At 44.1% G+C, this 15,790-nt stretch overlaps 1 protein-coding gene across 1 annotated transcript in view; it reads left to right on the top strand.

The window, feature by feature from the left end:
- LOC146786207 (cytochrome P450 2J5-like) overlaps window positions 1–15,790 on the top strand; it is a 438,174-nt gene that overhangs the window by 110,255 nt on the left and 312,129 nt on the right. Inside the window, exon 2 of the mRNA XM_085635784.1 lies at window positions 3,812–3,974. Coding sequence (XP_085491910.1) covers window positions 3,812–3,974 — 163 coding nt within the window. The remainder of the gene's footprint in view (window positions 1–3,811; window positions 3,975–15,790) is intronic.

The following is a 15,790-nucleotide window of genomic DNA, read 5'->3' as shown; positions in this document are numbered from 1 at the left end:
CACGCTGTCTCTGCTCTCGCCACCGCCTGTGCTGCCATCGCGGTGCTCCGCCGTGCTGGGATCACGCTAGAGGGGCGGCTACGGTGCCATCTTACTTCTGAGGCAATGCGATGCCTCAGGCTGGCAGAGCGCCGCAACGAAAGTCCGCACCAGGCTACCCTCTGGCTCACGCCTCCTTCACATAGCGGCACATAATGTTTTTTGGCGCTATCCGGCAGTTCCTAGCTCTGGAGCTAAAGCGGATTACGTCCCATCTGCCATCTTGGCATGAATTTATAGTATCGCTGGGCTCAACCTCGCGGGTGAATGTTTTCCCAGTGACGGTTTTCACAAAGATCTGCATCTTGGTACCTACGGATTACCCGCACGGCGGCCACGCACTGAAGGAAAAAAGGCATGAATATATGAAAAGGACTTATTTATTATTACAGCTCAGAGGACATTCCGCTTGCGGCAGTTCTGAAGAGTGTTTTCTAAATTTAATCCAAACTATGGTTCAGGACCATTAGATCATTAACAGCACCACTGACCCGGCTAATTATGTAAGACATCTCTCTTGCATCCGCATGTGTTTACGCGCTACATTGAGTAGTCTCCAAGCCGGAGACTTTGAGTTAACCTTCTTCTTTTTATTTTCAACAAGATCGTGAGGTAGATGTGGTTGTCCATACTTTCAGGCTGAGCGGTATGTGTTTAAGTAATCGTCAAAGTGGTGGCTTCTACAATATGTCGTGGGTTTCCTGATGAAGGTATGTTGTTCACCGAAACATGCATAGATATAGCCAGGAAACATGAAATTTAACATGAAATTTAAGATATGTAATCATTGTTAAGAAGATAAAAGTCATGATAATCATAAATTACTCTTTTTCATATTCCTGTGTGCTTGTATTTATTGTGAGTTTTTATTTGCATAGTTCTCAGTGGAATTTGGGGTGCAATACAATCTTTAATTTACTGCAGGTTAATGAAGCAGATGATGTAAAAGGGGAGGTGCATCACATGATCTTTAACATCCAAAATAAAGTGGACCCGGTCGGGCTGCACTCTTGGTGTACACCGTGGGGCTCTTTGTGACAAAATGGAGTCTTCTTTGTATAAATCAGGGCAAACCCACATTGAATGTATTATTTTGTCAGCCTAATTGAATATTGTCATTTGGATTTCATAAAAAAGACACAGACTGGAAAGGTTTCTGTTGCTGTTGTTGCAGGGACTCTGCTTAGAAACAAAAGTATGCCTGGGACCACAGAACATCAGTATGTCAGAAATGAGTCCCCATACCACATCAGTACTTATGGGCTCAAATGCAGGCTAGCTTATAGTGCCTTACTTGCTCTCCTCACCTTTCCGAAGAAACAAGTAATGTGGCACCACAGTGGGGCACACTTTAGATCTTCTCAGGGCTCGCGGTAGTAGGCCATCAGCTTTCGCTCTCTCACTCATACATGTACACAATGAAGAGAAAAGAGACACGAGGAAAGCTTACAATATTTATTGAAACTATTGTACTCTATTTTGCAATAAACGCGCTGCAATTAAAAGACATATGCAAGTCAAAAATGTGATTAGCATAATTAACAAACTGTATACAATGAAAAGGCCTGTCATATTGGAAGACAGTTGTGCCTAAACGGTGAACATCGTTTACAACTAATCCGGAACTCCGCATGAAATTACAACGCGGACGTTACAACGACCGCATTGTAACAAATCATACCATTACTCCGCAAGACGGAACAACGACTTGCAGAGGGGTCAGAAGGTGTTGGATTTAAAATCCAACACCTTCCCTACTATTGCAGACTGGAGTTGGAATTGTAAATTATAGTATTCCAAAATCCAGCACCCATCCTAGAGCAAGTTGTTCTACCTAAACCTACCCTAACTATTGAAGCACAGTGATCTAATATAGATCTCTGGGATTAGTGGGGGACCCCATTCCTGGCATACATAGGTAGTTCTACATTTCAAGCAATAAAGCTCTTTCTCATCTCAGGACCTTTGCTCTATGTGAATGTGTCCTCTCTGTTTTCAAACCGACAAATTCTGGTTTATATGATAAGAGTAGCATGTTCAAAAACAGCAGCTGGAATTGTCTATTATGTCTAGGTGTTAGTGTATGACTACAGGGAAAACAGAGCATATTATTTTTCGACCTTGTATGAAATGTTCTGTTTTAGTCCCAGCACATGAACTTAATGACAACAATTTGCAGCCTATTTGTAAAATAAAAGTGTAGCACAAAAACAAGCTTGTTCTTTTGTAACGTGTGCAAAGCAAAGGCAACATGCTACATAGAGTTGAGTTAACATAAGGGAGAAAACACTGTGGGTCTGAAGGAAATACACAACACTTTTGTTTATTCTCCTACAATACAAATGCAAATAATGGTCCGACTCATACAAAGTGCAGACGACGCAGTGCCTAATTGTGTGCATAAACATACAAATATACAAAAAAGACACAAAAAATCAGCAATGGAGATGTATGGCATACATCTCCATTGCTTCTGTGATTATTTGCGACCCGCATTATTGTGTCTGTTATCTCAGTGCAACCCTAATGAGAACATCCATTAGGCTGCTGAAAAAATACATTCAGTGTGTGTTTCTCCTGATTTATACTAAGAGGATTCCATTTTGTTACAAAGAGCCCCATGGCAGACTCTGTTCATATAACGACTCATGGGGTTCAAGCATTAGATGTAATATATATGTAGAGGATGTCGGGCCCAGGCGCCAACCACCCCCAAGTGAGTCACAGGCCCTAGCACTGTGAAGAGTGTGTCGAAGCAGTGCACACAAAAAAGAACAGGAAATCTGTAAGTCTTGTTGCCCTTAAATAGTTAAAAAGGGCAGGTTATTTTCTTGTTGAGAGGTTCTTGATAGGAGTGACTGAAGTGAGCTTTCCCCTCATGAATACATATAGTAAGTAATGGCATGAGGAATGGATGAGGAGGTAATGCCCATTTTCTTGTTCAACCTGGATCTGGAATACCAGTAAAGCTGGCAATTGTCTCTGCTTCTTGATTCAGATTCACAAGTATTTACCTTATCATCCCCAAATTCAGGCATTTTCTCATCCATCTGACAATTTTGATCACGGTTGATCAATTTCTGATTAGACTCAGTATTTATCATATTTAAATCCGAAGCGTTGTTTTCTAGGGAATCTTCCTGGGACCCTGTAACTAGTACCCTACTGCATGATACATGAAATTATTTTCTGGCAACTCGACTCTCCGCAAAATGGCTTAAAGGCATCTTCAGCACGATTAACGCACTTTGAGCATCATACAAAGCTGATGCCCCTGATTTGATGATTTTTTAGCTGGGTAAGCAGAAGTTCAAGACAAAGTCCCCATATTTACTGGCCAAGATCTAGAGTTCACTTGTCCTCTGATCTCTGCTTGCTTTCTACCAACTCTCATGGAAAACAGTCAGACTTTGGCCAAAATTCAAAAGTAGATTACCAGTGCATACCAACTTTGGTAAGAGGCTGTGAGTTTGAGGTGACTACAGCTGAACCAGCTGTGTGACATCAAACTGCAAAAGTGGCTTAAAAAGAAGGAGAAAAAAAACTTAGGAAACCTACATTTGGGCTTGGTTGCTAGCACAGTTCAAAGTCTTATAAATGACTTTGAACTAAGGATGGTTGGTTGAGGTGACTGCTACATAAAGACAGCAGATGAATGGAGATGTGGATAAGACAATGTTTGAGGACAATGTTAAACAGTTTTTTATGATGTGTTGTGGTCATTTATGTTTCCCATCCTTAGAGACTCCATTTATGTGTTTTGTATCAACAGCTTGCAAAGACCTATGGAAATACATTCACCCTGTGGGTGGGCCATACCCCTTTGGTTATAACCAATGGATATGAAGCCGTGAGACACATGCTGGTATCCAAGTCCGAGGAAACGTCCGGACGACCTCAGACACCTTTCCTGCAGATATTCGGATATGGAAAAGGTATATTCCTGAGCACACTGAAAGCAAATTTATGTTGTATGGAGGATCTCCAGCCCATCCATCCCCTTTATGTCAACACATGTTGCTATATCCTTGATTCTTCGCTAATCCCAAGACCTATCTTTGCTCTTACACTCTGATTAGTCAGATATTTCAATTTTGTGAGTTTTTGCCAATGCCACATGCAGTACAATGGCAATGTGGCCATGCAAATGTATTCATTGTCTATAAGTCAACACACCATTAACTTCCTAAAAAAAAAAAGTAACAGCATGTAAGCATTGTGCTCCAGTGTGAAGACAGAGTGAAACAAGAGCTAAACACATACTTTCACATTTGGCCACTGTTGAGAAGAGCCCTCTTATCCTTGAAGCACTAAGCTGTCTACTCCAAGATGGTTGGCAACTACAATTTGAGCCTCATGACCATTGTGCCATGATTCCGCTTAGTGAACGGATTCTCACTGTTCTTCTTGGCAACCTCCTGTATTTCACCCACTCTAACCTCACTCAAGCTCCCTTGAACCTATCCAGACTGTATATTCCTTCTTCACTGCATTTGCACTTTCCTTGGTTTCATTTAGCACTCATTCCTTACTGCACTTTCATCATGGTATCAGTATGACTTTGTTTAGCCCTCTTCATCTAATCAGACCTGAAGATTGACCTTCATGACCTCCTGTTGGTCATGATCAAGAATTTGCAGTGGTGGTCACTCACAGTTGAAGGAGCAACAACTGCACTTATAATCACAGGAGAATACAGATCTAACTGGTTTTAGAATGAGATGCGACAACTTTCCAAAAGTGACATCTTGAGAATCACAAGTCAAAGTCTGGTGGTTTCAATGGTGCTGAGTTTAGCAGAACCAACTTCAAGCAACAGTTCACGACCCCTATAATATCATGTGATTTTAGGCTTCTTCTAAAATTTCTCTAGGGATGATTAGAAGGTTTATTTTTCTTTCTCTTTTCTCACAATACTCCTCTAAACAAGTAAATATGACTATCTCACAACTTTCTGTATGCACAGCTCTCTGCTCCCAAAAGCTTGAGTCTCTAAGAGTACAGATGATGGACTTTTCTGCCTCCTCCACTCCCTCTAGGAAAGCTTTGACTACAGGCATTTGGAATAAGGAAACATGCGTGGGAAACCTGTGTGCCATTTGAAAGTGTATGATTTTCTGGTAGAAGGCCTTTTAGGCTATTTCACGATGTCCATCAGTCTTGGGTAAGGCCTAAGTGTCCATATTGCATGAATTCCGGAGAAATGCCGTCAAGCTCAGAGAGGGAAGGTTGGGGTGGAAAATGTTTCCTCCTAGGTTGTAAAGGAGATCCCGCCTCAGTGGCGGCTCCTCCGCAATGGAAAAGGAGCCTAGCCCCACTGCCTGGCTCAAAATAGCAAATAAAAAATATAACAATGTTCCGGCATTGTTTTATTTTTCAGTTGCTGGCTCTGAGCCAGCTTATACAGGAAGGGGCTGGGCGGAGCATGGGAGGAGGAGTGCAATGTGTACTCCCTAAGAGCACCTATGTGTTTGACCGGCCATCTCAGGCCGGCCAAAATACCCATGCCCACATAGATTTCTCCAGCCCAGCTATATTGAACAGTCGGTCTGGAGAAACTTTCATAGATTCCCTGTCCTGTGCGGAGCGTCTTTTCAGTCCGCTCAGGCCAATCCCATACTGCTCTCATAGCATGAGAGCAGCACAGGCATTGGATGGGACTCTGTCGCAGGGGCTGCATGGACCAGGTAGAGGACAGGAAGTGAGACGCGGGAGGAGGCCGGCGGCTTCACATAAGTTATTTTTTTAATATATATTATTACTAACACCCCCCGATGATGCATTTTGCATTTGCTTCATCCGCAAACAGGCCGATTTGTGGCATTAGCCATTGTTGGAAAATGTCTTGAATGAATTCATTGTTTAGTATCCAGTTGTGAGCTTCAGGAAAGTTGCGACTGAGAGAGTCTGCTTGCATGTTTAGTGCACTTGGAAGATAGATTGCGGAGATGGTCAGACCTCTGGCAAGCAGCCACGTCCATGAGGCTTTAGCCTCCATGGACAGGGGCTGTGGCCAGGTTCCTTCCTGATTGTTCAAATAGTGCATCGTGGTCATATTGTCTCTGTCTGTGCCAGAAGGGAGTGTCCCTGAATAGATGGGTAAAAGGACTTGAGAGTGAGATGGACTGCCCTCATCTCCAACATGTTGATATGGTACAACTTCTCTGTGTCCGACCACATGCCTTGAACTTGTAGCAAGCCCATGTGTGCTCCCCAACAATGGAGGAAAGCATCTGTAATAATTTACTGTGCGAGAAGGTCCTTGTGAAATGGCACTACCATTGTAAATTGAGGTCTCTTCATCCACCTTCGGAGCGATTCCTTGGCCAGTTGTGAGAGGGTCACTATATCTTCGCAGCGGTCTGAGAACTGCAACCACTGGTCTTCCGGTGTCTGCTGGAGAGGGCACATGTGTCATCTGGCATTGGGAACAATGTAGCTGCACTACAACATGGAGCCCAGCAGAGAGGCTACTTGCCTGACTGAAGGATAGGGAATGTGGAGTAGAGTCAAATAGTTGTTGTTGACTGAGGATAATCTATCCTCCAAAGGATACACTCTTGGTTTTCGGTAGCCAAGATTGCTTCCAGGTAATGGATCATCTGCGTTGGAATGATAATGGATTTTTTAAAATTGATTGTAGTCCCAACTGCTGCAGCACTTGTATGCAGACCTGAAGATGTTCCCGAGTGAGGCGGGGAGAGGAATGTTTGATTAGCCAGTCATCTAAGTATGGGTAGACAAAGATTTCCTCCTCTGCAGGTAAGCAACTACCACTGCCATGTACTTGGAGAATGTGCGAGGTGCTGACCTGAGCTCAAAGGGCCAGACTTTGTATTGGTAGTGTTCAGATGCCACTTTGAAATGCAGGAACTTCAGGTGTTTCTTGATGACAGGAATGTTGAAGTAGGCTTTCTGCAGGTCGATTGCTTACACCTTCTGCATCCTGCTGTTCCCTAGATTAGGATGGTCTTCCCAGTACACATTAGGGTCATTTACTGCCTTGACCATTGCATTATCAGGTAAACATTTGCCAAACAGAGCGGGGTCAGGCAATATTTCAGATATTCAGTTTGCATTCTTTGCACTATATTTGTTTAATCACATGCCGGACAGCTGGATTTTATATCAATGATAATAGATAGTGACACGCTGGCATACAGCAGCATAAGGCTTGTGACTCCAGAGAGATAATCACAGCCTTTCTTGCTCTCTCTCACACCCACACACCCACACACTCTCACTCTTTCTCTCTCTCTCACTGTCTCTTTCTCTCTCTCTCTCTCTCGCCCTGTCCCAATCTCCCTTGTTCCCCTGGGGAGACTGTGTTGACTGTAGTAAGAGTTACTAATGTCCTGTTATCTGGTCTTCTTATAGAGGAGGATTATAGTCGGAGCTCACGTCACCGCTCTCCCGTTGTTTACTTGACATGCGGTTCATATGATTTTGCTTTTGTTAGTGTTCAAGTCTTGTGCGGGGATTTCCTGTCTTTTGCTCAATATTACAGCAGATTTTCTTCCTGGCAATGTGTCTCTGCCTTCTCTACTAATCATAATAAATTCACAGCCTTGTGAAACTGGACCATGGGTTTTGGAAATAAATAACAGAATTGAATCTCATTCTTGGGAAAGCCCTGTCGAGAAGTCCCTACTAATCCGTTGGATATGCACGTTATTTGGACAACATAAACTTTGGGTGAGGTGCTCAGACTGATTCCATGCACCCTCACATGAGATGTTGGACTAGAGACCAGCTAGCTCACAGTGCCACCATTATCCCTCCTATCCCAAATAGGGAGAAAATGGGTCCTGGCAACCACTGAACATGACAACCTTGACCACTCCGGGATCGTGGTAACAGATCTAGAACCTTCTCACTAAGTCACTCGTGCAGTCTTGTTCTCAGAGAAATATATAGAGAATACACAATGGGATGTTTTCAATATATTTATTGAACCAACATTATTCTTGTATAGAATGCATTTGCTATGATTATCAGTAGACAGAAGCAGATGAAAGTGATTACAATCACCAAAAGAGTAAATAGCAGATATAGCCCCACCATGGGGCTGAAAGAGCATATATCCAGGCATATATTGCAGGGTTGCAATCAGGTGTACTCCTACTATGCAGTCCCTACCTGCAGCATATGTTGGTGTGTAGCCAAGAATCCTCCCACTGGATGATTCAACCCCATTACCTGGCGAGATAGAATGTAAGACCCCGTCCTGGTCATGAACTGGACAACTCTCACAGAGATGTCTGACAGCTGCTATGTAAAGCCTCAGCATGCAGGGACCCTTGGTGTCAGCTGAAGTGCCTCTTCTGCTAACTCCCGAATATGCTTCTTTGTTTATAATAAAAAGCATCCTAGCGATGTATACCCAGATTAGCGTTGTTGTGGATATGCAGATAGCCCTGCCGCCCCGTGGAGGAACATGGAATGACATTTGTGCATCATGTGTAAAGGCCTTGTACTCAGTGCTCGAGGCATTATGATAGTGTTTTACGAAGACAGATGCTTAAGCTAAGCATTTTCGGAGAAACAAATCCAACATTGTTACACACACGAATATGTGCACAAGGTAGCTGCAATTATGTTATTGTGCAGAAAAAAGGACAATATAAGAAAAGTGTGCAGAGTTGCTACATGAGCTTAACTCGGATACATAACTGGCCATTACTGGAATCACTGACCACTTGGCACTCCAATGTATACCACTTCGAGAGAAGATGTGGTGCAGTGGGTAAATGGCCATCTGTGGTACTAGGTCACATTGTTCTTCTGCCACCATCCACACTATGATGCTGAACACATCATTGTATCTCTTTGTCCTGAAGTCCCCTTGCAAGTACTTATATCCAATGTTGGTGCTGTATAAAAGTCTATATTTGTAACTTTTTCCCTATAAAGATCACTCAGCTACATGGATGCCTCAAAGCATGTAGAGTTGGAATAGATCTTCCTGGGAGGAATGTGATTTTAGGGTTAACATGCTTTATTTAGCTCGTCCTACATTTTCTATTTGTTGCAAGGAGCTGTGGGCGTAGCGATCAGGGTATTTTCAGGGGAGCTTCATAATACAATAAATCTAGGGAGAGGTTATATGGCCATAATCGCAATGCGGGGGAGTGCAACCACTTAGGGACCTGAACTGTTTGTCTTTCTTATAAAGTTTATTAAGTCAAGCTTTTACTTGAATAATTTATACGTTCAGTTGCAGCAGCAAGGTGTGCTTCATTAAGGTCTACCTCAATGGTTGAATTAGCCAAGCAAGAGACAAATGATAATCCTGATTCAACTGATGTAGAGGTTGATATTCCTGTTCAATAGGCAAGAGCAGAATTTCATTTGTGTCTTTACTGCTTTCTCCTTGTCCCTTTCCTTGAAGCCTAAACTTTGTCTTATTTTCTATGGATATCCATGGATAATTATTTTGTAATCTGAGGTTTCAGATATTAGGAACTCAAGTTCAGCAATTGAGGGTATCGGTTATAAATCTCCCCATCATTTCCTGAGATGGATGATTCTTCCTTGGAGAGTAGTAGTATTCCAATACAAGGTTTAAGCCAATACACCGATCAGGAACCACGGGCAGATATCATACATGCCAATCGTCCTGACTCAAGCCTGAAACTCTCAGGGGCATATTTACAAGCCCACAGGGCAGTGCTTAATTTTTAAAAAAAGAAGCGCCACAGCCCTTGTCAGGAAGCCAAAGTAGCTTGCATTGCACATTGCTCCTACCAGCACAACAACTAACCATCTCACTCCTATAAGTGTGACAGTCCAGACTATTCCAGGCCACTAAAAGCAATAGTAATGGCCCAGGCAGCAGGTATTTGTCATATTAAATGCTTATTAAATAACTGTTGTTGTGCTAATTTCAAAAGTAGCAAGCAGCCACCAAGTGGCTGACTTCCATAAGAGCTGGTGTTGACTATTAAGTGCCGGTGCTCATCATCGGAAACCACCGGCACAAATTAAGCAGTGCCCTAGTGCCACTGGAGTATCACTATTTTTGACGCTTTGGTGGTGCTCTATAAAAGTTCATAAGTCACTTCGCATGGCTTAACACTGCCTAAATATGGCCCTCTGCACAAAAACAATAATTAATGGCATTTTGCTCTTTCTATATGTGCTGCAGCAGCACACACAGAAAAAGCAAAATTGAGGAAAAATAAAAGTATTTCTCTTTCTTGCGCTAATCTAACGCCTACTTTTGCATGACATTCGTTTTTGGCACTGCCTCAGATTTACACATCCTTGTAAAATTCAGACAGTGACAAAAAGCAATGGGTGTTGCGGTGTAACGCCCACAGCAACGCCCATTGCGCGCCCCTTCCACGCAGACACCTGTGTGAAAACAAACGATGTTTACAATGCAGCGTTAATCCATGCTAAGTGGCTTAGCTTTGCTTTGTAAATATGGCTCAGGGCACTGTGCCACCAGAACGTCGAAAAAAGTGATGTTCCGGGGAACAATCCCCTTGTACATATGCCCCTTAGTGAGGAATAACTGGTAAATTATTGTCAACAGAACATAGAAGGAAATTAGAAAAAATCCTCTAATTAGAAGGTGTGCTAGCCTCCCAATTAGACGAGCTGAGCAGGGGTTCTGAGTGAGGAAGGTAGGATCTTTCTGCATGGTTACCCCCACTTTTTGCCTGGTTTTGTTAAGGTTCTGACTGGGATCCTGCTAACCAGGACCCCAGACGTTGTGCTTTCTCCCCTAAATTGGTTATGGTAGGTACTTAGGTACATCCCAGATTGGATACTGGTGTATCCTTATAAGTCCCTAGTATATGGTACTGAGGTGCCAAGGGCATAGGTATACCAGGGGCCCCCCATGGACTGAAGCATGTGTTATGCCACCCACGGAAGATCACTCAAACTGTAACTACAGGCCTGCCATTGCATGCTGTGTAAGCTGGTGTTAGCACCACTTACGACAGTATAGGCTTCCCTATATCCAAGGTCACTGCACTTAAAACCTATTAGTCACCCCTAAAGCAGGTCTTTTCAATCCTGAAAGCGGGGTGCTCGGTTCTAAGTGTGAGGGTGCCCCAGCATGAGCGAGACACCCCTAAAACCTTAAGAGTCCATTCTCCGGGGTTGTAAGTGCAATAGCCACTACGATACATAGAGTGGCAATGCGTCATTACGTGATGACCATCTTTGAACTGGCTGTAACAAACCCTGTTATGTTTGGTATCAAACATGTTGGAATCATACCCTCATACCATAAAGGGTGTGGGAGGTATGATTCCATGCACTGTAAAGCTCCTTCGGAAGGCCCTCAGTGCTCCTAGTACCAGTTTTCTAGACCCGACAGCATAACATGGCTGCTGCCGACCAGAAACACGATTCTGCCTTCCTGCTGCTAATCAAAGCTTGAGCAGGGGAAGGCAGAACAATAGCAATAGGGTGAAAACCTCCCAGGCAGGGTTTAGTGTATTGGGGTCGGGTGGGGGTGCATGCCAGCACCACTCAGTCTGCTTGAGGGGTACATTTGGTGCCTTCCTTGCATAGTCTAGTTCAAACCAGCTCAGGGAGCCGTTGGCTCTCGCTCTAGTGCAAAAGTGGACAAAGGACACAGTATCCTCCCCACTGTCCAGCCCCTCCCCTGGGAGGGAACCCTACATCGTCCCAGACCTTCCCTTAGGATACTTAAGGGCTTACCTGTAGGTGGGTCCCTAGATTCGCCGTGGGATTTGATTTAGCTCCATCTCCACTTCAACTGGGCATCCTGGTTCAGTTGTGCTGACTGTGCCAGACTGATCGCATCATCCTCTGCTTTGGGAATGAGAATGCAACTGAGAAGACTCTGTCTGATCCTGAACTCATCGTCCTGCAACCCGTGGCACCAGAAGTGTACATGCTCCATACAGGTTCTGTCCTTGGCCTGTGGACATCTATAGACATCCAAACGAATCTCCCCTGGAGTGAAGGAGTCACTCCCCTGCATTCGCAGGCACCGTAACAAGATCGACCGGTCTGCCGAACCCGGGCTTCCCCGGATTCCAAAAGGCTCAGCAACAGAGGTTGTGGTTCTGCATTTCCTCGAGGCCTGAGTTGTCCTCTCATCAAGTTGAGGCCAGAATCCCTTGAAGAACGCCCTGCAACCGAACCCCTGTGCACTGTGTCATTGTATTGCTTCATCATGCGGTAACCTCATTGGTTACCTTGACCGACTTGTATAAACAGAGTCAGACACATCAAAAAGGTTCTGTTGGTGAGTCTGTCCCTGTAATAACTGACCCGTGCCGATGCGGTTGGTTGGACAGACTGACTCTGTCATCTTCAGCATCACAGTGGCTTGGGCTGAGATACCGAGTCGGTGTACCTGTACTTGAAGCCTCTTAATCAACTGACCTGCTGCACTGAACTTGAGTGGCCATCATCTTCCATGCCTCCTGGATGTCCAGGCGTGGCATAGACTCAGACCCATCTGCTTTCAGTTACTGTTCGCAACAAACCCACGTTCGGCTTCCAAAAGACTCTTTCATCCATCTTCAACAGCGGCCTCGCCCTGAATTCCTCGATTGTGCTTGCCAGTCGTTGTAGGTATACTGATTCCAATGGTATCCATGGGTGGGGTAGCTCTCCAACCTTCTGTCTTCCATGGGGTGTCCTCAGGGTTCACTGGAAAGGGGCCTTCTTCTTTATCATTGTAACCGCGACTTACCCAGGTACTTGAGTCTGCGATCGTGTTCCCACTCTGCATACTGCCTACGTTGGATCCCTGGTTACTTACCTCAGGTGGTTCCTTGGGTCGCCGGCACTTCTATGTCTTCTGGGTATAGTCTTGACTTGAGTAGTGGTTCGCATATCACTATTTTGGTATATGGTTTGGTCTCCCCCTGGCGACCACTGTATAATTGTGCTTCTTACCGGTTTTATTGCAAAATATTGTGTGATTATCTATATCTCTCGGAAGGAGATATCTGTATGTGTTAGTGAGTGTCTTACGATAAATACATATTTTTTATAAATACACTGTGTGGTTCTTTTTTACTTAATCTATATCAATAAGATTACGTACTGGTAAAACAAGCTGCTTTACACTCCTGGACTAAGCCTGAAGGCTGTTCTCCGCAGCTACTACTTAGAGAGCTTTCTAAGGTTGTCTAAGACCACTAGAATCACCATAAGGGTTGTCTGGATTGATGCAGGGTGCCCACTTACATAAGTGTGCACTAAATATCAAGCCAGCTTCTCACAGGGTATATGAGAAAATTAGCATTTAAATCAGCAACAAGAGGTTAAATGTTAGAAGTAGGAAAAGCTTCTTTACTTCTGTAAACTGGTTGAAGAAAGTCTGTGCAGAAGGAGGAGAAATAAGCTGATTTACGGAGTCCACAATGAATGGCAGACAAAATTCCCAGACTAATAGAGTTAGCAATGAAAACGACTGATTGGAAAATCCTGTATAGTAATTAAACTACATTGGTCAGGAGTATGGTGCAACCTGGCTGGTTTTCTACTGGCACCATCAGTATTTTAATGTCCCTATCATTACAAAAATAAGTGAAATCACACAAAGCTGGTATATTTAGCCCAGTGGTGGCTGGCATCAATGAGGGGGGGGACAGATAACATAAAAAAATCAAAAATGTAACACTCACTAACATGTCCTGTGCTCTGGACGTCTTCTTCCATCGATTGCAGTGCGGGCACCAGCAAATGCCCTTCACCAATCCTAAGCGATACCAAAGGGGATAATGGACAGAGCGTTTGAGCAAATCAAACACTCACCCCCAGTTAACTGATCTGGGTTTAATCCGTCATCATTCTTTAGCTCACTCCACCACCACAGTTCAGACATGGCCATATGCAAATCAGTCTGACCCTGTGCCTCATGGGAACAGTCCAGCCATGTCTTCCCTGGACCGGAAACAAGCATTCTGGGACCGGTTTCGGTTTAGGCCCAGATCTCTGTACTGGGGTAAATGTATGACATTGTTCTGCATTCTGTCCATCAATAGTTCTTTTTGCATTTGTCACCCAGAGTTCGACGGGTATGCTCAGACGTGAGTCCTGTGCTCTCCATGCCACTGGAATCAAGCTATCCTGGCTGAAGAGGAGTGAAACCCCGAAACCGGTTCTAGGATGCGTGTTTCCAGTCCAGGGAGGACCTGGCCTGGCAGTTTGGGCTGGACTGTTCCCATTGGGCACAGGGTCAAGACTGATTTGCATATGGCTGGGTCCAAACTGGAATGGCATGGTTGGCAAAAAAAACGATGGATTTAGGCCCAGATCTCTGTAGTGGGGTGAATGTATGACATTGTTCTGCATTCTGTCCATCAATAGTTCTTTTTGCATTCTTCACCAATCCTGGCGCTGCTCCCATGCTGTTAACCAGCAAGACATCGGTACCCTGACTGAAGGGATTGGCCTCTCCCGGCACTCCCCAGAGCACTGAAGGCCTGCACTTTCTCTCAACCCAACTGTCTAAGACAGCTGGATTGACAGGTTTAAAGTGCGCATGTCTGGCTGTCCATCACAAGACGGCCGGTCAAAGACACATGCACACTTTGAACAGTGCACAGGCAGCCCACCACTGCTGCTACTCAGAAGACCCCGCACCGTCCTGACACTCGGTTCAGGACGGGATGATGAAAAATAAAATGGAAATAAGTTACCATTTTATTTTTCTTCTCTGGGGCTTTGGTGGGATTTAAGTGGAGCAATGCTCCTCTGTTCTAACGGAGGAGGTGTCTCTGATTTAGCCCTTATCTGTACATACTTCAAAGAGCAAATATAAACAGAAAACCCCCTGGCTAATAAATAAACTAAATACAGCCAGAAGTGGAGTTACAGTTAGAAAAAATTAGATCATGCTTAAACTTTTGAGCATGATCATTTTTGATAATACAATACCTTGCTATTAGAGGTAAAGTTACAAGCCACACAGTCCCCACATTTAGGGTGACTAGTAACCAGTGGTATAACTTACATTGAAGTAATAGAAATATCATTAGAAGGAAACTTGCAAGCTCGCGCTATATGGTATGATATGTTGATACTGCAGCAATGCTTGAAAGACAAAAGAGGGATTATACAGAAAACCCTCTTTTTGTATGTCACCCCCAAAGGTTTGGACAGATGCTGCTGGTTTATCTACTTTGAGAGTGCTCTGAGGTCTGCTAACAAGGCTTCAATGCAAGTGCCCTGACCCTACAACATGTCTGTGGATTTGCTTATACTCAATTAGTACAAGCTAACTTAGTGCTAGGTCCTTAGTATGTGGTACCAGGGGTAACCAGGGCCTGTAAGTAAGAGTGTTCCCTATGGGATTGCAGCACTGATTGCGAAATCGCTTCGTGGGACCAGGTACAACACGGCTCCCGGTCGGACACTGCAGACAGGAAGGGCAATTTAAAACTGCTAGCTTCTCTTTGCGATTTTATTCAATGGCAAATCCCAAACTCCTTTTTTAATGTGTGTAAGTCACCCCTACAGCAGACCTATCGAGTCCAAAGGCAGGGTGCAGAATCTTAGAAAAGTAGAACATAAGTTTAACATGTTCTAGCAATAAAATCCCTCAATTGTTTTTCTGCTGGGAGAGACAGGAAGCCCTATTGGTGAGTACAGATTACCTCGCTGAAAACCTCAGCTCTGCTAATTTCTGAATGAGACTGCCAAAGTTAGTTCTTCAACTTACCATAAAGCCTGGCTTGATACCCAAGTTAAAATTGATGTAACTTGTTGCAACATGCAACTTTTAGGAAGTTGCCACCCTGTTGTC

The sequence above is a fragment of the Triturus cristatus genome, chromosome 11 (assembly GCF_964204655.1).
Source record: "Triturus cristatus chromosome 11, aTriCri1.1, whole genome shotgun sequence".
NCBI classification, from domain to species: Eukaryota; Metazoa; Chordata; class Amphibia; order Caudata; family Salamandridae; genus Triturus; species Triturus cristatus.
Note: the sequence above shows the minus strand (reverse complement) of the source record. Positions and strands in the feature narration are given on the sequence as shown.